This window comes from Condylostylus longicornis, unplaced genomic scaffold (genome assembly GCF_029603195.1).
Source record: "Condylostylus longicornis isolate FDR11 unplaced genomic scaffold, ASM2960319v2 ptg000048l, whole genome shotgun sequence".
In the NCBI taxonomy this organism is placed as follows: domain Eukaryota; kingdom Metazoa; phylum Arthropoda; class Insecta; order Diptera; family Dolichopodidae; genus Condylostylus; species Condylostylus longicornis.
In genome coordinates, this window is record NW_026578017.1 from 44,513 (window position 1) to 69,299 (window position 24,787).

General features: G+C 29.2%; 1 protein-coding gene across 4 annotated transcripts in view; it reads left to right on the forward strand.

Annotated features, from left to right (window-relative positions):
• The window catches only part of LOC129610748 (J domain-containing protein DDB_G0295729), a 71,056-nt gene that overhangs the window by 15,513 nt on the left and 30,756 nt on the right, over window positions 1–24,787 (forward strand). For all 4 annotated transcript variants that reach the window (XM_055523430.1, XM_055523431.1, XM_055523432.1 and 1 more), the window contains one exon: window positions 1,389–1,512. In XM_055523430.1, coding sequence (XP_055379405.1) covers window positions 1,389–1,512 — 124 coding nt within the window. The remainder of the gene's footprint in view (window positions 1–1,388; window positions 1,513–24,787) is intronic.

Below are 24,787 nucleotides of genomic sequence, written 5' to 3' on the forward strand. Positions count from 1 at the left end.
GATGTTTACTTTTGGTAAACATTATAGTTATAAAATTACATGATAAATTTTATGATTTTATTGTATTTATTTGTTTTTTTCTTTATTCCAAATTTCTCGGCTTCCAATAATTGTAACAAATTTTAACATTAAAATTATCGTAATAAAAAGTCGGTATAAGTGATGTCACCACGTAGTAAGAATATTTTCTGTAAAAAGCATTGTAACAATATGAATTATCCAATACGTTACTAAACGTACTACGAACTTTGCAGCAAAAGCGAAAAAATGACAATATTGAAATACTTTTGCACTCTTCTAATTTTTGGAACAAATCGTCTTCTTTTTATTCATCTTTTTATATATTTCAAGATAATAATAAATAAAGTTGGGTCAAACCAATGGTTTGTATTGTAGCACTTTTCCCTTCAACAAGTGAAAATACTGCTTTTAAAAACAATCTATGTATATCCACCGCACTATTAAAATTATTTTCATTCATAAACGAAACTATTTCTAGGATTGCATATATTTAGGATGAACGATTTATGCAGTCTTTGAAATAGATAAAAATTAATATAAAGAGGGGTTAACATAATGCTCGATTTTAAGGGTTAATTCTGTGAGTTAAGAAAAATAATTATATTTTTTAATGTCATGGAATTTACCGTTAGCTTTTTGCGTTTATAGAAATTTGAAAAAGCTTGCGGTTTCGGAAATATAAGGTGTCAAAAATTCAAATTTTACGAATTTCAAGAGCCGATAACTTGAGAGGGGGTGGAGATGAAAAAAAATTTTCTTCTAACGAAATGAACTATTTGTTAATGTCTAACAGCCCCTAAAATTTCAAGCTTCTGCAGGCTGGGGTATAGGAGGAAAACGACATCAAAAATTTGGAAAAAAAGGTCTTTAGATAACGGTAAATTTGAACGGCCATTTTGTTTTTCTAGAGTTTAACTTTAGTATTCCGCGCTAGGGAAAGCAAGCCGCTGCCTTTCTGCGTTTGCAAAATTTCAAAAATGCTTATGGTTTCATTGCAACAAATAGTTAAAATGGGCCATTTTTAGTGTTTTGGGGGGGTATAACTTCTAGAGGGGGGGAGATAGGTAAAAATTTTGTTCTACGAAAATAAGTTTCTAGTAAAGATCTATGTACGTATTAAATTTCAGCTTTCTATCTTTAAGAATGTAGAAGTTTTGTAAACAGACACACGGACAGACGGACGGACGGACGGACGGACAGAGTGAAACTAATAAGCACTTTTTTTCAAAAAATTTTTGGAAAAGTGCTAAAAATGAAGAAAATCCGATGAAGCAAAAAAACAAAAAATATTGGAAAAATATGAAAATACTATAAAATTTTAATGTTGTTATGTTATAAAAAGAAAGTATTCATTCAATCTATCGCAGGTGGTCATAATGGGAACATCTACAACTTCAGTGACAGATAATAATACTTCAACAGAATCAGCATCAACTCTTATTACCAACGTGACAACCACAGATACTGAAACCAATGGTTCACTTGATATTGGTAAGTGTTATATGTATACCTTAGTAGAACTTTCATAGAAAAATAAAATAAAGAGCTATCCTAAAGCAAAGAGAAAGAATTCATGAAAGTATGATACAAATGAAATGTGGAAAAATCCCAATTTTATGGCCAAAACTCATATTTGCTTTTTGTCACTCTTAAAATTTTGTTCTTTTATACCGACCGTATTGTGTTATAAATAGGTAGGTTATGTGATGACAACAAATTTTGCATATCGAGTTTTCGGTGGGAACGCACTTCTCCATAAAATGAAATATTTTTACGAAGTGAAAATAAAATATTTTTAGCAACCTGTTGGTCTGTCGGTCTGTGTGTGCACGAGTGTATATCAAGTTAGGCTGAACCGATTTTGATGAAATTTTATATGTAAGTTTATTTCGACCATGGCACGGATTGATCAACTTTTGGAATATATCAGCCATGGGAACTGCATTTTTTAGTGGGCCTGTTTTATATTTTTGACCATTTTGAAGAAAATATTCAACTGATTTACTTGAAATTTCATATATAAGCTTTGCTCGATCGTCCGCGAAACCTCTTAACTTCTGGAAGAAATCATGGACGTTTACTACGGGTCAAATATAGTTTTTGCGTATATAAAGAGAAATAATGAACCGATTTGATTGAAATTTTATATTTAAATTCTTCGTATTGAAACAATGAACATATAAAGATTTTGGAAAGATCAGGGCTCGAAAACTGATTTGCGGGCCGAATTGATGCAATTTCTTGAAATTTGATATTTGAGTTCTAGTTGTTACCGAAACTAACTGGCAAGCATTTCAGGGAATTCGTGTAGCACAAAGCGAAACTTTACTAAGAGGCAAATTTACATTTTTCTAGGTATGTTAACTATAAGCTTACTAATATCCTAAAAATTGGAAAAAAGTATTTAACAAATATTTTTATCAATATTCTGTAATACTTTCACTTAACTAGGCAATACACATTGCGGTCGGTTATGTGCTGCCTACATCAGATTTTTATACCCGTACGAACGTATGTTCGAAGGGTATACTAAATTTGCCTTACCGTTTGTAACGCTAAGAAATAACGGTCTTAGATATAGACTCAAGTGTATGTTTTTGGTCAGCGTCAAATTCTGAGTTGATTTAGCTTTGTCTGTCCGTTCGTCCGTCCGTCCCAACGATAACTCAAAAACTAATTGAGCTAACTTCACCAAATTTTCACAAATGATTTATTGTAGTAAGTGCCAGAACCCTATTTAAATTGCACATGATCGGGGTACTGGTTCGGGTAGCTGCCATACAACTTCAAAAGTTATTTGGCGATATCTCAGAAACTATATAAGCTATGGTATTGAAATTTCACAAAAACGAATATACTAGTAGGGCCAATGTGTATGATAAAAGTCGTTAAAATTGCTTGGCTCCTTCTGATACCTGCCATACAACTTCAAAATTTAATTGGCTATATCTCAAAAACTATAAAAGTTGTGGTATTGAAATTTCACACAAACGAATATATTAGTAGGGCCAATGTGTCTCATAAAAGTCGTTGGCTCCTTCAGGTACCTGCCATACAACTTCAAAAGCTATTTGGCTATATCTCAGAAACTATAAAAGCTATGGTATTGAAATTTCACACAAGCGAATACATTAGTAGGTCCAATATGTTTGATAAAATTCGTTAAAATTTCTTGGCTCTTTCTGGTAGCTGCTATACAACTTAAATAGTAGTTTGGCACACACAGTATTTTGAAAAACACACAGTACTGAAATTTTGCATAAATTAATATGTAATACGGCAACTTAAAATCATAGTCTGTCCCATAGTCAGTTATGGCATCTTTATTTGCAGATAGGATAACAAATTCGTACGGGTATCACAGAGTTGACTAGGTCAACTCTATTTTTTTTCTCGTTTTGTTTTAATTTTCCATTCTTAAAACTTACTTCATCTAGTTCTTTAGCATGGAACAATATTTTTTATTATTATTTACATTACCTTTTTTTCTACCTTATTTATGTTGAACAAATCTAATAAATCTAAATTTATTAAAAGTATAATTGTAAAAAAAAAATTGTAACCCTTTAAATAACATACGAATAAGAGTTTAATTTTATCTCTTACTAAATAATATACGATATAAAACCTAATTTGCCTGAAAGTTTGTTGGTAAATTTTGTTACCAAACTGAATAGAAATTTTAGAAATACAGTCGGTAAATATACGACTAGTGAAAGTGCGGATTTTCAGGCAATTCCCCTAAAAATATTTTTATCTGACAAGTTAATACTTGTGATATTTTTCTCGGTCCAATTATGTTATACTTCTAACATATAACGCTATTTTCTATTTCAGCCCGACCTGTACAAATGGGGTTAGTAAAAGATAAATGAAATAATGCAACTCTTGGGAAGTCTTGAGATTAAGAAAATGTGCATTTTGTTATTTTGAGCTAAAACTTTTAGTTACAGTGCAAATTAAAGGTTTAAAATATTTACAAAATGTTTGACTTGTTAAATGAAGCTCCATGAGTTTTTGTATTGTGCGAGAGCCTGTTTCTGTTATTTTACTATTGAACGCATAAAAAATTTCCTTCTTTTAAAAAATATATTCGCCATTCATCTACATATTTCTTTATTACGTACGTCTGTTCCTTAGTGTTAATAGTTTCTCTTGAAAAACAAAATTACAAAAACTTTTAAAAAACGGCTTTTAATATTTTACAAAATTGCACTACAGGTACACTCAAAATAAAAAGTATGTAATTTTTGAAGGAACGCTACCAGTTAAAATATAATCCGTTGATTTTCCTAAGAAAAATCGTTCCATTAAAAATATTTAGTTGAATTTGGTGAAAACAATGGAAATTTTTCCTTAACGCCGTAACTGAGAGCGAAACGACGAAAAATTGTAGTCCTTTAAATTCGTCCGTTGAAAGGTATAAATCAATCAAAAACAGTAAAATATATTTTTTGACTGTCGTTTTCATTTAATCCAACTAAATCAATAGAAGAAATCCTTTAACAAGTTAAAGGTAAATAACAAAGTTAAAGCTGTTAAATATGTCTGTTGAAAAAGTTAATTCTAATTAAAGGGAAAATACAGTAATGTTAAAACTAGAATAGAAAAAAAAAATCTTTTTTTTGTTGTATCTTTGAAAAAAAATAGTTATTTGTTGCATTTTTTTGTTAAATCGAACTCTTATTAATATTTTATTTCATTTAACATATTATTCATATTATATTTAGATAATAACTTAATTAAATAAGCTTGTGAAAGATTATTTTTCACTAATTAAAATTTCTTAAATAAACAAGAGCTAAAGTTTTTAAAATTGTAAGAAGAACTTAATCGACTATAATTTTCTAATGACGTAAAAATATTTTCAAGTTTTTTACATTTTAGATTTCCAAATTTATTTCGAAAAGAAAAATTTTTACAAAAATTCAAATAATTTCACATTCATTTATTGTTATAATTTCACATTCATGTATTGAATGTTTACGAAAAAATCTGAGAACAATATTAAACAGCGTTTTCATACATATGTAGATTTATTTAGAATTCAGGCAAAAATTTTTATTTAGGCACAAAGTGCAAGGTTGATTTTGTTTTTTTATCATGTTATACATATATGTCAGATGGATTATCAATAAATTTAAAAAGCGTATTACAGTTCACTGATGTGTTTTCACTGACAAATTAGGCGATATTAACATGGATGTTTTTTGAATTAGATGTTCTTATGTACGTATATGTTATAAAACTCGGACACCAGTTAAATCTTGTACAAATAAAAAAAACATGATTTTATATCCAAATTCACATTTTATTCGTTAACCGGCTTTTTCAAGAATCTATTAGCCGGTTTCTTCAAGAATCTGAAGAATAGCGGTTTCAAATTTTTTAAGAAGTGCAGTAAAGAAATATTTTGTAGTTCATAAAGAAAATATTATTTAAAATATCGTTTGATGTTAAAACCGGTTATTAGTTTTACGGACTTATTTTTATGTAAAGGACATAGTTCGCTTATTGTAACTAAACTTTTTCCTTTAAAACCGTAGAAATGGAAAAGTTTCAATTAGACAACAAAATTTCCAGTCAAAATAACAAAAAAAATCTTTTAAAATATAACGGTTTCTCAAATCACGCGATATTTATGAATTTTTTAATTTTTAGTTTCATATGCACTGGCGAAACATGTAACTTAATGTTACTTCTTCACAAATGAGCATTTTCAAATTTAAGTATTTATTCAATACTGTTAAAATAACCATAATTTTACTATAAATATAATAAGTGTTAAAAGTGTGTTTGTCCTAGAAAAATATTTTTTAGAGCTGCTTAGCCTTTCTGTTAAAATTAATTTCGAAACAAGATTTTAACTTGCAGTAATATTTTACAAATCTTTTTTATGAGAATAATATTATATGTATTAAAAAATTATACATGTACGATTTACTAGCAATATTTACGACAGTTTAAGTTATGTTTTCCTTCATGTTAAAATTTATATGTTCTCTATATTCATATTGTTGGTTTCGAAATCAGAACTCATAACTAAAAGATATCACTTTTTGATAAAGGATTCTCAAAAGAATAGAAAAACCCTTGCAAAAGTTTTTCTTATAATGTGGCGAATTCTTATTATTTATTGACATTTGTTTTAAGTTTCGTACATTTATTTAACATAATACGCAAATAATTAATGTATTATTCAAAATCTGTGTATAAAAGAGTTGAAGATATAAGTAATTAAATTACCGCACGTAAATGTGTACATTTTAAATATGTACATATATTGTAATATTTCATTTGTAAAAAAATATTATTAAGCAGTTTTGTTAAAACTTTTAAAGTTATTAAAATATATTTTGTTAAATATAAAAGGTTTTCAGTTAATACTAAGCTTCATTGAAATAAGATTAAGAAGCTTTCTATTATAAATTACGTCAATTTGTTACTTGTTATTATCAAAAATAATTAACTTTTTCTTGTTAGATGTAATTTTCTAATTAATTAAAAATTTTGTTGATAAGTATCATATTAATTAGAAAGGTTTCATATTCTAGGTTACGAATCAGAAACTAAAAAGAGATTTTAATATTTGTGGCGCCAATTATAAGAAATAATCAGAATTAAATAACTAATTCCTTTGAAGCGTAAGTATTTTCGTTTATTTAACGGAAACGATTTCGTTAATGCAATTTTTCAAAGGAATACTTTCTTCCAAATTTACGGAATATTCCGCTGCTACGAAATTTTAAGCACAGTTTTTTGTTAAATTTACAAAGTATTCCTTTAAAGTTTTTGTAAAAATTAAAGTACCGCTATTTTTTAAGTTTATTTAATGTGTGCAATATTTTTCAAGTTAAAACAAGTTTTGATTTGTAGTGAAGAAGTAGTTAAATTTTTGTGCGGAAAATTTTTTTTATTTTAATATGTATAAAAAAGGGTAAAATTAAAAAAAAACACGCCAATTAAAATTAAAAAAATTAAAATATTTAGAAAAAAACTTAATAATTATTTGATTAATAAACATGAAATATTAATTGTGAATAAGCAAAGAAAAGAATTCATTGCGAAACAAGACTGCAGATATATTATTTTGGTATGTAAATAGCTTATTATATGCATAATTGAATAAATAATTCAATTATGGAGTTTACTGAAGCAAATATAGGCACAGCTACGTGGAAGAAGATGCAATACTAGAATCTGATTTAATTGACATAGAATGTGAAGATTTATTACAAACTCTAAGTGCAATTTGCAGCGATTTGTCTTCTATCATATATATTTCACGTAGAAGTAAGACAAAGTTATTTAATTTGCTTTTTTTACTTGGTATTAGAATTGAATTCAGCTACGAACTCTATGAATGGAAACATGGACACCATCTTAAAATCTGGACGCTCTTATTATTAGTGATGCAAGATCTACTTCAAATTTGAATTGAAGAACCATAAAATTTATATGTAAGAAGCATTTTTATTTACCATGATTGCATATATTGGAAAAAATATTTCCTAAATTTAATTACTTTTTTTAAGCATTTTAAAAGTCATTTAAATTTATTTTTAATTTTTTAGATGTGAAATGACTACAAAGTTCGATAAAATAAAAGGTAAGACTGAAACTAGTCTTTTATCTGAAAGTGATAGAAATTATATTTCTCAAGGAATTATAGATTATTTTGATAAGAAAATTAACCTACTACGTTTGTGTATTGAAGTTATACTCTACATTGCACACAAATTGAGGTAAATTTACCTGGGGAATAAAGCAAGGTAAAACAGAAATAATAAAAGTCAAATGAAAGTTCGGCGCGTATATTTTTATATTGTTTTAGAATGCGTGGTATAGCAAAGAAACAGGTAAAAAATCAACAGGTTACAAATTCCCTTACAGATTGTACAACAAAAGCAGGACCTCCTTGACTTTAGATAATTGAGTTTAGATAAAAATATAGAAGCAGAAATAAATGGTACAGTAGAATGTAAAGTCTGCTATTGACAATACTATAAAAAACTTTAATTACAGAGACAGAAGAACGAGAAATAAAAGCTTGGCTAAAATACAATTCAGGTGATATCATATCAATTATTAAAAAATGGGAATGATCCATAACGTTAAAAACTTGCTAAGGATTGAAACTGGAAAAAATAAAAAAAAATATTTAAATCACAAATAGACTTTACTCTCTTGTTATAGGAAACTATAGATTTCTATTATTTTTGGACAGAAGGCGACAAAAAATTTTATTTAAATTGGGAAATTTTCATGAATATATATCACTCAAATATAAAAAGGACTTAGAAACAAGAACCGCACGCAATGTTGATGTCTGTAAGAATTTAGAATCATAAGATTCAATGGACACAACAAAATGTAAGTCTATAAAATACGAGTATATTGCATTTATAATTACATAATTGTTATTTTTCTATACAATTTACATATTTTCCATAAAAGTGTAAAACAATCTGTAATTCTAAACCAGAATAAATCTCTTTTATTTTTTTTACAGCAACAAAGGATGCTTATTTAATATACCTGCTACATTATGTATTGAAACCGACAGTTATAAGAACTTCTAAGTAAATAAGAAAGGCTTCAATAGACGACTCGATCAATTCATTTTTTTATTTTATAAGTGAACAACCCAATGCACATGTTATTAGTATGTTAAAGAAATGATTTAGCCTCGCATTCTATGCTTAGGAAAGGACGTCTGGAATTCAGCTAAATATTATGTTTGTGTGTATAACATAATATATGAATTTGAAAACTTTGCGGAAACATTTTATTTAAATCGTTTCACGTATTCAACATTGATTGTCCGAACGATTCCCGAAATATGTGGATATTTATTGAAACCTTCTTTTTTGAGTAGACATTGGTCGTGATAAAAAAAAACCAAATATGGAAAATCTTAAAAAGTTTTTATATACGAAAAGTGATTCAGAAAAAAATATTCAATAAATCTTAGTAAATATTGAAAACAAATTTTATTATTTAAAAATACAAATTAAAGGTGTTTCATCCAGTTATAATATGAAAATACGAGTATAAAATGAAAAAACAAAAATTACTAAAATAACTTATGTTTGTAAAGAAGTGTGACCATATGTCTTATATTAACAAAAAAGTGTCCGTCAAGACAAAGAGTACAAATTCAATTAAAAAACAACATCCTTAATTTCAACAAAATATAGTTCTTTGAACTATACTTTTCAACCTCAAATAATTCTTTACGGAAACGGATTTTCCAATTATAAGTTCCTTTAATACAATGGGAATATCCGTAAATATCTTTTGGGTTAAAGGAATCTAGTTCGTTAGAAAACTAAAATTCAACAGTAAAATTTCCCTCACTGCAACTGAAAATTCCGTTGAAACCACAACTGTTTTCTTTAAATCAAAAAAACATTTTCCGTAGTTTTGAAAAACAATTTCTTTCAAAATAATGGAAATATTTGTAAAAATCTTTTAGGTTAACGGAACCCAGTTTGTCAAAAAAAAAAGCTTCAACAGCATACTGTCCGTTGTTGCAGCGAATTATTCCGTTAAAAATTTTTCTGTACAACAGAAAATACTGTTAAAACAATATATATTTTTTTTCAAAACAACAAAACGTGCTCCGTAGTTTGAACCCGAATATTCCTTTAACATCGCAAAATTTTTCGTAAAATATCTGGCGATAAGCAACGGAAGAAAACAACTAACTACGGACCTTTTCCAACGAAAAAGTGCGTTGGATCAAAAACTACGGATTTTCCCATTGAAAGAATGGAACTTTTAGTTGATTTTACATACTTTTTATTTTGGGTGTACTACAAATCCCTTTCTACATGAATCCATTTGATAATTTACAATGACTCAAACGAAATTTATATTTAAGCTGGTATAATTTATTTTTAACGCTATTTTTCAAAAGCAAACAATAACATGCAAAAAGAAATCAAAGGAGTTTAAAACATAGAAAAAACGTTTTGTATTCGCCTTAAAAACCAGATTAAATTAAATTGACGTTTCTAAGTCGAACATCAGGGAAGCCATTAAAATAAAAATTTTTGAAAAACGGTGATTTAACTACAATATATTAATGTTATTTTATTTATAATAACTAATTTTTAACATTATATATTATTTTTTGTATTTTTCCGTTGCTTCATGATTTCTTAATTCTTAATTTTCTATCAGTAAAAACTGAATTTACTGTACATCTTCTGATAAAAATTTAATCGAAATATATATCTAAAATAAAAATATAGATTAATTCAATAATTAATAATTTAATGTGTGACATAAATATGCATATGACATTATTTAGCAATACGTAACATCAATCATCATCTCTTGTTTGCGTGTAACGAAATTACATTTACAAGATGTTTCACAAAAGGCGATAAATAATTTTAAGGATGATTCTTTGATAAATTTGCAGTAACAGATTGTATGGGTTTGGAGGGAGAGAGGTTTGGTTTTTTTAATTGTTTTAAAAACCTCGAAAATTTGTGTTACTATTTTTTTGTTTATTTTTGATGCGAGCTAATGAGATCTAAAAATTAACCTTTTAAAACCTAAAATTTAACCATTTTACTCTATCTCTCATAGTTTTGCAAATAAAACGTGTTAGATGTGTATAAAAAAGTATGCGAAAAATTCGTAATTCGTATATTTCATACAAGCATAACACACACTAAATATTATATTTTATTAGTTTAGTATGTATAGTAAGGAATTTATGCGAAACACGCTGATCAATACTTTTCTTCAATACTATTATAATAACTTATTAAGATCAAAATTAATATTTATATTTCTGTTTCTATAAAATTACTTTCTTTGAAAAATTATATTTACTGTGTTACAAATAAATTTTTCTTTTTATTTTAATTTATTTTTTTTACAATATCTAAGTGTTGTTATACTAATTGTATTTATATTATTTCATTATTTATTTATGGTATAATTATTTGACACACAAAGCTATAAAAAAAGAAAATATTTTTAAATTAAAAGCTGAACCGTAAAATGATTATTACTATCATTATGATTGTTCATCTGCAATAATAAGTTCTTACCAGTTTCAATAAAAACTATTTTATTTTCTTATTCAACATTATTGTTTTCTCGCCTTTCGTCAGGTAAATTTTCTGAAGTTGTTTCAAATTTGGATGACAATACAATATGAATTTAGATACCTTTTATATAAGATATTATCTCCCGTTGAAAGTTCTTTTAAATTTTTTGTATGTAAATTTATGATAATATTTTTTCATTGTATTCTGATTTTTTTGTTAAATTTCTATTATTAAGTTTTTCAATAAATTTTAAAAATTTTAGATTTTTTGAAAAAGTTGGTATTTTAGTTCTTAATTTTCTGTTTATACGAAATTCAGATGGGAAAAATGAATTATTTTTTGGAGTCGTATAATGCAATAAAGCAATATATGAATCAGAATTTGCATTTAAACATTTTTTTAACATATTTTTTAATGTTTTGAACACGTTCTTCTAATGTTGCATGACATAAAAAATTTTTCAAAATCAGAAAACTGAAATGGCAGGTTATTATCTGAAATTTACAATTCCGTGACGTGACGTAAAAATATTTACTTTAAATGCGTAATTACTAGTTGGCTTTTTATTAAGCATTTTAGATATATCTTACTTTCATATTCAAAAAGATCAATATACCTACTTTATGCTAAGGAATATTTATATCATGTGGAATAAGAGGCTGTTTTGGTTTAATATTGTGATGTCGAGTACATATGTGACAATTATTACAATATTTTCTATATCATTATTCATTTGAGGCCCACATACTAAAAACTCAGCTAAACCTTTACATTTTTTAATACTCATGTGACCTTCATGTAATTAATTGAGTATTTCTGATTGTAGAGACTTTAGAATAATTACACAACCTATTTTTAATATTATCTGCAACATGAATTGTATGTGAGATGTTAATAAATTACAATGAACTTTTAATTCTTCATCAATTACCTGTAATCCCCGGTAACAAAAAACAGGAGCGTCGGATTCAGAATGAACGGCTCCTAGTCGGTGTTTGATTCCAGAGAAACGCCATTAGAAAAACTTGGCTGGAGTAATAGCTATATAGCTTATAACTAAAAATGAAATGATCCAATATAAAGAATATAAATGGTTGAATGTTCAAGACATTCAAAGAAGTCGCCAGTGGATAAAGAAGATTTTTTTTGTTTTTTACCGGGAGGAAGGGTAAAAAATCTCGAAAGACACTGCCAGACGAAAAGCAGTAGTGTGGAACTTTAATCCATTAAAAAACACACTCCTCAAAATAAATTATAAAACTAGTCGTTTCCGACTAACTATTAATTTTGCTCTAACATTTTTGTTTTTTTTACCAGTTTTTGATCTGGCACAATAGCGTACTAAGTACTCATTGTTCCATCTCGTAATACTCTATTTTGAAATCTTTGAATAGATTATTAGAATAACAATTGGAGTCTGCGCAGCGCAGCCCCATAATTGAACAGCGTAAGCCCAGGCAGGCTTAAATATTTGCTCATATATGAAAACTTTGTTGTATATTGACAACGAAAAACGCCTTCCCAAAAGCCATTTTAACTTCCTGTATTCCTCCTCGAGTTAAGATCTCTTTTTCTTTATGTGCCCCTTCCATCTAAACTTTGCATCCAATGTCATTCCCAAATAGTTCGCCTTGTTTGTGAACGGAATTAATACGTCATTCATCCGAACCGAAAAGGAATTTTCAATTTTTCTGTTAGCGAAATACGCGTGCTGATTTCACTCCGTTAACTTTTATATTCCACTTTCTAGTCCTTTTTGAGATCTCATCCCTAGCCATTTTGTAATTTTTCATCCCTAGCCATTTTGTATAGATTCCTTTTCTTTTCGTCCTATTGCGATAATTGCTGTATCATCAGCAAATGTAGTTGTTGTCCCTCCTTCCGATTCAGGAATATCTAATGTGTATAAAAAATATAATATCGGGCCCAATATACTCTTTTGTGGTACGCCAAACCTGATATCCTTAAGCGAAGAGTAGTTCTCTCCTTGTTTAACTAAAAATACCCTATTAGTCAGCTAAGATTCGAGCAGGTTAACATACTGCTTTGGTAGAACTTACCTAAGTTTTTTTATTAACCCACAATGCCAAACCTTATCGAAGGCCTGGACTACTTCCAAAAACATGATAGAACATATCTTTGATGAATCTGATCTATGGTTGAGTGGTTCCGAAAAAGCTTAGTGTTTCGGGAATATAAGGTGTCAAAAATTGAAATTTTCTTCATTTCGAGAGGCGATAACTTGAGAGGGGATGGAAGAAGAATAAGAATTTCTTCTAGCGAGATGAACTATTTATTAGTGTCTAAAATCTGTTAAAATTTCAAACTCCTACAACGTACGGTGTAGAAGAAAAACGATTTTAGAAAACGGCAAATTTTAGTGGCCGTTTTGTTTTTTTAAAGTTCAAGTACAGTACGTCATGGTAGAAAAAGCAAAAATATTTATGGTTTCCCTGCAATAAATATTAAAAAATGGCATTTTTAGGATTTTAGGAGGTACAGACAGGTAAAAATTTTCTTCTACGGAAATAAGTTTCTAGTAAAGACCTATGTACATATAACATTTCAGCTTTCTATCTTTAAGGGTGTAGAAGTTTTGAAAAATTTCCACCTACGGACAGATGGGCGGACGAATAGGCCGAGTGAAACCAATAAGCACTTTTCTCCAAAATTTATTTGGAAAAGTGCTTAAAAAAGCTAAGACTTCACCAGAAAATGAACCAGCACTAAATCAAGCTACCGAAATCAAGGAAAAATGTTCAACTTATAAAACATAAATATAACTAATTGCACACAATTGATAAGGATCCTGAAAGAGAAAAGTATTGATGTAATGGTAAATACGATGAACAATGAACAACTAAAAATAAATATTGAAAATGAATATAGTTAATTAGCTAAAACTGTCTTATTGACAGCCGAATTGGAATTCCATACTTATGAAAATAAACTGATCCATCATGTGAGCCTCAGGAAGACATTAATAATATATAAAGTAGAATATCTTCAGCACATGAAAATAAAAGTTGAACTTCTTAGAAATAATGAGTTCATCACGCAATGCAAAATATGCCAAGTGTTCTGACATACAAAAAGATTTTGTTAAAGAAGGACTAAATGTGTTAAATATGCTGGTAATCATATGACAGCAGAATGTAATAAAAAAGAAAATTTTCAGGGCAAATGTGCAAGCTGTCACGAGGCACACCCTGCCAGTTACCGAAGCTTTTAAGTGCTTAGGAATTACAAAAAATTAGAATAAAAAGCAACCGGTCTTAACGGATGCTGAGTAGTCATGAAAAGACTGAAAAACGATTTAAAGGTAAAAAATGGTGTTATATATTCACAAGTAGCTTCTAAAATTGAAGCGAATTATATAAATGACCTAAGAAAGGCATGAAAACTAAAGAAATTGAAGGCACAAAAACCTTAAGAAATTGATACGAATTTGTAAATTGAATGCTAACGATGTTCGAAGTAGAGAGTAGGCATTGGAGGTTTTTCTTATAGCTAAAAATATCGATGTATGTCTATTGTCAAAAATATATTTGAGGAAGGATTTAAATATGTTGCATTATAGATGCTATAGGTTAACTCATCCTTATAACAATTTATCCGACGCTTAGAACTTTATTCGCCTATTGATGTAAAAAAAGTCCCGGATCTTATTGACTATTTGATATATAAAAGAATTTCGGCAAATTTTTTTTAATTTGGAAGTTGATTTTAATTTGAATACCGATCATTCTGGTGTCATATTAACCTTTAGTGAAAAATCGGGCCCACTTTAGTCAACAAAACCAAAGATTAGGTAGGCTTTCAACATGGTGTTATTAGAAATATAAATCTTTTTTCAAACGCTCAAAAGAAAAATAGAAAATTTCATAAAGGCATTATCAGCAACTAAAGCAACAAATTATTCGATTCGAAACCGATGAAGCGAATTCCCCCACTGAAGAAAACAGATGTATCATGCACAAAAAGCAATAGGAATAAAGCAGATCTATTTTCGGATCACTAAGAAGGAATTTTTCAACCAAATGAACTGAATTCTATTGCTGGCTTGGTAGAAAAATTTGTTATAGATGAAATCACTAGGTTTTAATCTCATTACTGCTCAGATATTAAGAGAATTGCCAAGAAAGGCATTGAAGTTTTTGAAAAAAAGAATAAATGCATCAACTGAACCTGAGGTATGTTCTTAGTGATTGAAAAGTAGCGGAAGTTATTATGAAAACCGCGAAAAACCTTGAATGAGGCTGAAAAGTTATATGGACAGATTTCGCTACTACCAATGATATAAAAACATTGTTAACAAAGCTGATGCCGATAACAGAAAATAAGAAAATGATTCCAATCATCAGTTTGGTTTTAGAACGAAGCATGCAACAATTAACTATGTACGCAGAATGACAAATATTGTGAAAAAAGCGTTAGAAGAAACGCAAGGTTCGATAAGGTTTGGACCAACAGATTGGAAATTTTTACCTCTGCTATTCGTGGAGTTGTTTGAATCATATTAATCAGACAGGCTTTTTCAAATCAAAAAGGTCGGACAGTTTTCCACGAATAGAGAAGGTAGGACTCATGTGCCTCAAGGAAGTATTCTAGATCCTATATTATACGTGCTTTATTCAAGCGATTTTCCAGATTTAGGGGGTGTTACTATGCCACATTTGCCGACGATACATCAATATTGGCAGCACGATCTAATGTTGAAGATAAAAAAATTACGGGAAGCAAATAACAATGGATAATACAAATGGAGAAATATAAGAAAAATAAAGCTAAAAGAAAGTAAATCTGTACATGAAAATTTTACAAACAAAAATTTAGTAAGCGCACCACAATTGAATTTGAATGGTGTTAAAATATCAATCCAAAATACAACGAAATACCTAGATACGATATTGGAGATCAAGCTCAGGTGGAAAGAATATGTAAAGAAGAAAAGAATAAAATGAGAAAGTAAACGTAGAGAATGCTATTTTCTCCTCGTGAACTAAATTGGCTTCATACAATAAGGTGTTGATATATAACTTAAATATGAATGATAAAGTCTATATGGACGTATGGCTTACAGCTATGGGATTGTGCCAAACAAACACACATCAAACAAATACAAACCTTCCAGAACAAGGTCTTTCATAATATGGTGAGTGCTTCCTGGTATGTGCGAAATAGTGAAATTGATAGGGATCTGAATGTCCGCCAAGTAAGTAAGGAAACTGCGCTATTATGTATAGGACACGTTTGGAAAAGAATGTAAATGCCTTGGCCTCTCGAATCTTAAGTGAGAGGGTTTGGAAAAAAGGGTGAACGTGACCTCCCAATTTAGCCTATCTTCACGGAATGTTAACACAAAAAAAACAATAGAGCAAAACTAACGGTAAGTTAGTTTGACAAATTCGGTAGTTTGTGACCATCCACGTGCGTTTTAGGTTGTGTTAAAATCCTCCACTATTAATAGGTCTGATGACAGTTTAGGGCCGCTTATCTTTGTCTTTCCATGATTTTCAGCATCTGTATTGCAACAAAAAAAAATCAAATTGCGCTAATGAAAATTCAGAAAGAGGTGCACTTGAAGTTGTATTATCAATAAATAATATTGCTTGTACATAATTTTCTATTTTATAATTTTATGTCATAAGACGTAGCAAGATTTTTTTAATGTAGCAGGTACTTTATAACAACTTTTATCGAAACCTGTACCAACAAAATTTTTTTTCTTATTTAAGAATCATTCGAAAGAAAATTAAAATCAACCAGATTCAAGTTAAATATTAATTAAAAATGTTAAATAAGTTCAATTTTATTAAATTAAATTAGCTTAATAATTTTTCTTAAACATTATACCTGATTATACTTTTAAAAATAATTTTATTTGATTTTCTTTTGAAAATTTAACTTTAATACGAACAGTTTGTTACAAACATATGTCATATGGCAATAAAAACTTGTTTAAATTAAATTTAAACAAGTAAAAACATTTCACTCGGTATAAACCGATTGAATTATACCCTGCACCTTCCGTTAGTGTATAGCAATTACTCGAACCTGTGAAATCATTCTATAGAAACTTCACGGACATGTCTGACCTATAACTGGACATCCGACTGCCAAGTTTCTTGAATCTGACTATAATTTTTCCAAATATTTAAAATTAGCTTTTGGAGTTGTATGGCACATACCTGAACCTGTCAAGCAATTCCATCAAAACTTCACAAATATATCTGATCTATAATCGGACACACAACTGCCAAATTTCATGAATCTGACTTTATTATTTTTCTAAATATTAAGAATAAGCTTTTAGACTTGTATGAGAGCCACTCGAACCTGACAAGGAATTCCACCAAAACTTCAGATATATATCTGTCCTATAACTCGACACACAACTGCCAAGTTTCATGAATCTGACTTTATTATTTTTCCTAATATTTAAAATAAGCTTTTGGAGTTGTATGGCAAGTACCCGAACCTGTCAAGCAATTCCATCAAAACTTCAGAAATATGTCTGACCTATAATTGGACACACGACTGCCAAAGCTCACGAATCTGACTTTATTATTTTTCCGAATATAAAAAATTTGCTGTTGGAGTTGTATCGCAGCCACCCGAACCGGTGCAGCTATCCCATTATAATTTTTAGAGCATGTGTAGAATATAATTGGACACATGTATACAAAATTTTAAATTTATAGCTTTATTAGTTTTTGAAATATTTAAAATAAACTCTTTGAGTTGTATGGCAGCTACCCGAACCCGTTGTCCGAATTAGTCCAATAACAATAGGGCTCGTCCTTGGCACAAAAGAAAAAACTTGTGAAAGTTTGATGTCGATTGCATTATTCGTTTTTGAGTTATCGTGCGATCGGACGGACGGACGGACGGACGGACATGTCTAAATCGACGCAGAATTTTACGCTGAGCAAGAATATATATATATGTCCATACCGCAGATGACTCCTTCAAGTAGTTACAAACTCCATACCAAAGTTAATACACCCTTCACGAAGTGCAGGATATAAAAATGGGTTTTTATATCAAATTTTACTTGGTTTCTTTGTTGTCAGATTTTTGGGCAAATACCTTCCAGATTTTCTATGAAATCGATATGGTTACACTGATACCAGACGTTTTGCATACCAGACAGAACTAATATTTCTATCAGCACCAGCATTAATTTGTGCTTTTAATTTTTAGCACTTTTCCAAAAAAAATAAAAAAAAATGATTCACTCTGTTCCTCCGCCCGTTTCTCCATGGCCATGTTTGCAAAACTTCTACATTCTGCAAGATAGAAAGCTAAAATTTCATATGCACATTTCCTATAAAATTATTTAGAAAAAAATTTTTACCGCGCCCTCTGTAAAAGTTATAGCCCGTCAAAGTCTTAAAAATGCTATTATGTGAACACTTATTGTAACAAAACCACAAATATTTTTTAAATTTTCTAACCTCGAAGAAGAGAATAAATAACTAAAAGTTATTGGAACAACCAATGATGATAGAAACGAAACAAGGGCGAAAAATGAGAGCGAAAAATTCACAGCAAGAAATTTTCTTAATTTAATAAATTATTGTCGTTTGAACAGTCGATTGCTGTTAAAATTATAATAACCAGGTAGTTTGATTTGTAAGTATTGTTAGTTTAATAAACAAAATTGTTAATTTAATAGAAATGGTTGTAAGTTTAATATAGATTTACTATTAATTAAACTGTACATGTTATTACTATAAAAATAGGAATTATTACTTTGAGAATACTTGCCATCCATTTAATAATAAAACATATTTCGTATAAGTGCAATTTGACTCTAAACTAACTCCTGATTTCAATATAATATCTTGTACATTATGCAATTTAAAATATCAATAACTTGTGAATATAAAAGTATACCTTATTATATACACTATAAATATTTTTCTTATATTTACAATTTTTTTCTATCTGAAATTCTGATTTTTATATATATATGTGGTACAATAACTTTTATTTTTAAATTTATGATAAAAATATGTTTACGATTAAATAAATGAAAATAAACAATATTTCAAATTTCATTTTTAAACACTAGTTCATTTTAATGTAAAATTCAAATTATACTTTCAAACAAATGTCATTAACAAAAGTTTATTGAAAATTGTAAATTTGCAACACTAAATTCTTACAGACATTTTGTCTGTAATTGGGAGAATTCGAGGACCTCTCCTTTGAAGCAGGAAGCTCTTCTTTGTAACTATTAAACTGTGCTCTCGAAATCAAAAATGACTTTTAAAAACCTTTAATTGACTACTTTTTATGTGTTTTTCCGTTGTATAAGTAAATCTAATTATAAACACTAAAACATGATTGCATCATATTAGTGTCTTAGCAATTTTTGGTTAAAACTAAGTTGTAAAACCGTTTTTAAACTCAAGTTATATCAAAGTAAAAGTTTCTATGGGGTTAGATATACGTTCTCATAACTCGTATTGAATGTTTTCCTAACTGGATTTAGTAAGTTGTGGTGGGTTCACGTGTTTAAGTAACTAATAAAATTTGGTTTCGAAAAACCTTCAAACACTAATCTTAAATTAAATAAAATGTCGTTAACAGTTTTGCATCTGAAATAAACAAAATTCTTCTTCTTAGAGTGCCTCTCCATTATGGAGGTTGGCTATCATCGTTTTGACGGTAGATCTTGAACAAACATCTCTAAACAATGTAGTGCTGGAACAGTCAAACCACTCTTCAAGATTTTTTAACCATGATTTTCGTTTTCTCCCTCTGGTCTTTGTGCCGATTATTTTGCCCTGCAGTACAAGTTGGAGAAGTCTGTATTTGTACTCCAAGTAACTCAATTTCTTAATTTTAATGGTGTTAAGTAACTGTTTCTTCACCTTCATACGTCTCAGAACTTCAACGTTACTGATCCGGTCTGTCCATTTGATTCGCAGCATACGCCTGTAGGTCCACATCTCGAATGCGTCGATTTTTTTCTGGATTGCCTTATTGATTGTCCACGTTTCGGCTCCATATAGTAGGACTGGCCACACGTAGCATTTCAACATCCTCTTTCTTATGTCAAGACCAATTTCACCCCTACAGAAAAGATTTCTCATTTTGTTGAAAGTTGCCCTTGCAATTTCAATTCTGCTCGAAATTTCTGCGAAATTGGTGACATCAGCTACTATGGTCGATCCCAGGTACTTGGTTCTATTTATCCTTTCGATCACTCGACCGTGAATCCTAAGACTATGCCTTGCTGACGGATTTTTACCCAGCACCATGTATTTGGTTTTGTCTAAATTCATTTTTAACCCATATTTTTCTGCGCAATCACTCAACGACATCATCATAAGCTGCAAGTCCTCTGCGTTGTCTGCAACAATAATAGCATCATCTGCGTATCTCACGTTATTGATTATTTCGCCATTGACTTTTATTCCAAATTCCATTTCTTCCAACGCCTCATCAAATATTGCCTCAGAGTATGCATTAAATAGCAAAGGTGACAAGATACATCACTGACGTACTCCTCTTTTTATCTCAACTTTTTGTGAGATCCCATCATTTGTTCTTATTTGTGCAGTTTGATTCCAATACAGATTTTTAATTATTCTGATGTCTTTGCTATCTATGTTTTTACTTTCTAGAATTTCGAAGAGTTTGTCATGCTTTACCTTATCGAAAGCTTTTTCAAAGTCAATGAAACATGCATGTACCTCCACATTAGAATCTCTGCATCTCTGGATCAGTGTATTCACCACAAAAAGAGCATCTCTGGTGCCAAGCCCGTTTCTAAAACCAAACTGAGTTTCCTTAATGTCTATTTCCAGTTTGCTGAATATCCTTTTGAGAATGATTTTAAGGAATAGCTTGATTGAGTGGTTCATAAGGCTGATAGTGCGATAGTCACTGCATTTTGAAGCTCTACTTTTCTTCGGCAATGTAGTAAAAATAGAGTTCAACCATTCTTGAGGAATTTTTCCTTCATTGTATATTCTGTTGAATAGTGCAGTCATTTGTTCTATTCTATTATCATCTAACAGCTTATACAGTTCGTTTGGAATGTTGTCTGGGCCATTTGCTAATCTATTTTTTGACTGGTTGATTGCTGCCTGGACTTCAGACTTAATTATAACTGGACCACTTGCTTCCAATGGATCTGGTGTACAAACTCTAACGTCATCAAATAGATCCTCCACATACTCTTCCCATCTTTTGAGCCTGTCTTCGGGGTCAAATATTATAGATCCATTTTTATCTTTTAGATTTCCACAATTATTCTTCTTACTAATCCGTGTGACCTGTTTTATTTTTTTGTGAAGTTGCAAGAGGTTGTGCTGCTTGTCTAAGTTTTCTATCTCAGTACATTGCATCTCCCAATATTTTTGTTTCGCTAATCTTATTTTATACTTTATATCTTTATTTATTAATTTAAATTTATACTCATCAATTGCCTTATATTTTCTTCTTTTCTCCATTAACTGGAGAATTTCTTCAGACATCCAAGCTTTCCTGGCTTTATATGTTTCTCTTTTTGATAAATCGGATAATACACTATTAAAAGGTCTTTTGAATTGGCTCCACTGATCATCCACACTCACTAGTAAACCTATTTGAATACAAGTCACTGTTGAGCTTTTCGGCATAGGTTTTTCTCACATCCGGATTATTTAGACGATGGAGATTCAGCTTGACATTGTCACTTTTTTTGGGACATTTTTTGAATACTATTTTCAGATTGGCAACCACTGGATTGTGATCCGAATTAACATCTGCTCCAGGGTAGGTTTTAGCATTTTTGATGGCGTTTCTAAATCGTCTGTTGACCAAAATATAGTCTATTTGGTTTTTTATTATTGACTTTGAAGAACTTTTAGGTGATGTCCATGTGTATAATCTTCTGGGTGGTAATTTGAACCAGGTATTGGTTATTACAAAATCATTATCAATACTGAATTCTACCAACTTGTCGCCACGTTCGTTTCTCTTACCAAGACCAAATTTTCCAACAGTATTTTCAACTTCACCGCTTCCAACTTTTGCATTAAAGTCCCCCATAATGATTGTTGTATCTTCTTTTTTCAAAATACTAAGCGTAGCTTCTAACTCGTTATAAAATTCATTACACTCATCGATGGTGCTATCAGAAGTTGGTGCGTAAACCTGAATAAGATTCAACATGTTATTTTTGGCCTTAAGTTGAATGAGCATAATTCTGTCTGATGTTTGAATCGATGTAGTTATCATTGCTTTCAGTTTTGATGAGACAAAAAAACCTACTCCATTTCTGTGATTGTTACTATGTGTAGAACCAGAATATATAACAAAATTTTCTGAGGTGTTAAATTCACTACAATCAATCCAGTGAGTTTCACTTATTCCAAGGACGTCTATCTCCATTCTCTTCTTCTCTTGTTCAAGGTTTTCAACTTTTCCAGCTTGTAACAAACCCCTAACATTCCAGGTAGCTATTCTAATTTCATTATTTTTGTAGATTGCTGCTTCATTGTTCAATGACTTGCTGTTTGTGTTGTTATTCAAATTAACGGCGTTTGCGTGTTGCTCGATGTTGTTACTATTTTTCGATGATATTATACAAAATTAAAAGCTTCAATTAAACAAAATTAAAAGCTTCAATTGGTATAAAAGATAAACACTTACTGTGCGTTATATTATTTGATTACAACAACAGCATATATTTGCCAGCTGCTTCGTCTATTCCGTTTTTAAAAACTTTTAGCAGTTGAGTTGAAGAATCGTCTATTAAGTTTAAAGCAACTACAGTTGATAGAAACAACGCCATAAAGTCAGTGAGGATCTAAAAATTTAGTATGAATATGTCCAACTAAAAAGTTTTTTTAAGGATTCAAATAGAGTTGCCAAATAGAATAAATTTTTGCATTGATTCAATTGGATTAAATGGAAATAAACTAACTAACTTATATCCATTCATACGATATTGTGATATTTTTTTCCATTTGTTTTCAATTTAAAACCAGCTACACTCATTTCCTTTGATTGCAAGAACACACACAATGTAATAACAAATATGCAACAAATATGAAAAACATGCTGAAATTTAGTGCAAAATATAATACAGAAAGGATGCAAAGTACTTGCAGAACTTGCATTCTTTGCTTTATTACCCAATAACCCAAGAGATCATTTGAGGTCTCCTCTATTGTTGCAATTTTTTTTAATCCAAAATATTGCAATAATTTCGATTTATTAAAATATTTTTGATAAATTTTGACGGCCGATTTTCTTCCGTGTGTGTAATAAAGAATAGACTGAAATCGGTAAAACTAGACTAAATTAATATATTTATTTAAATTTGAAACATCATACAATTCTTTACCCATTATTTACTTTAACTATTATTTTTTTCAGAAGATTTAAAACATCATCCAACTCCTAACCCATTATTTATTTTAACTATTATTTTTTTTTCAATTATATGAGTAATATTAATTTTTTTTCTTATTTTAAATCATAACACTATATGTATTTCACTTTATAATTATTTCAAAAAACTATTTTTTTTTATTAATTTTCCTTATTTATCAATTTTTCTTTCATTTTTAGCACTTTTCCAAAAAAATTTGGAAAAAAGTTCTAATTAGTTTAACTCTGTGCGTCCGTATGTCCGTGTATCTGTTTACAAAACTGAAATTTTACATATGCATAGAAGAAAATTTTTACCTATCGCCTTTCGAAATTTGTAAAATTTGAATTTTTGCCACCTTAATATATTTCCGAAATTTCTATAAATGCAGAAAGCTAACGGCAAATTTCTTACTAATAAACATAAATATTTTATTTAATTCACGCAATTAACCCTAAAAATCGAACATTATGTTAACACCTCCTTAAATTTATTTACCCTTTATTTTGAAATACTGCATAAATAGTTCTTGCAATCCTTGGAAATGTATGCAATTAATTCCTAGGATAGTTTCGTACATCAATGAAAGAAATTTCAATAGTGGAGTAGGTATAGGATGTACTTGGATTGTTTTTAAAAGCAGTATTTTCAATTGTTGAAGAGAAAAGTGCTACAAAACCATTGGTTTGACTCAACTTCATTATTTCTATATGATTTTAATATTATAATTAAAAAAAACTTATAACCTTTTCAGGAAAAAATCGACAAATTATTACTATATTGTAATATATTGAAAAAGCAAAAAGTTAAACAGTTAATAGTTACTTAAATCACATTTTTTACAAAACTTGTTATTAAATTAATAATTTTTTATTATTTTAACTAATACGGTTATCTAAATTACAATTTCTAGTAATTTTAATAATGAGAGTTATTCTTTCAGCAAACGAAACTGTCAAATAGTAATTTTTGTTTATTCTAATAGTATGAGTAAATATTTTCTGTCTTTCTATATTTTTCTATATTCTCTATATTTGTTTATTCTCTCTTTTGTAAATTACCAATAAAATGGTAAAATTTGTGAAAAATTGTGAAAACGATTCCTGGTAGTTATTTTAATCATACATATTATTAATATAACAAATATGCTATTATTTTAATAACGATGATCTTCAATCTTGAGTTGATTACATTAACAATTAATGGGGTTAAATAAACCAAATTGGTCATTATTTCAGTTAAAAAATTCAATAACTATTGTTGCTATTTTTATAACCATTAAAAAGATTGCCACAACTACTAACTTACTACAAGT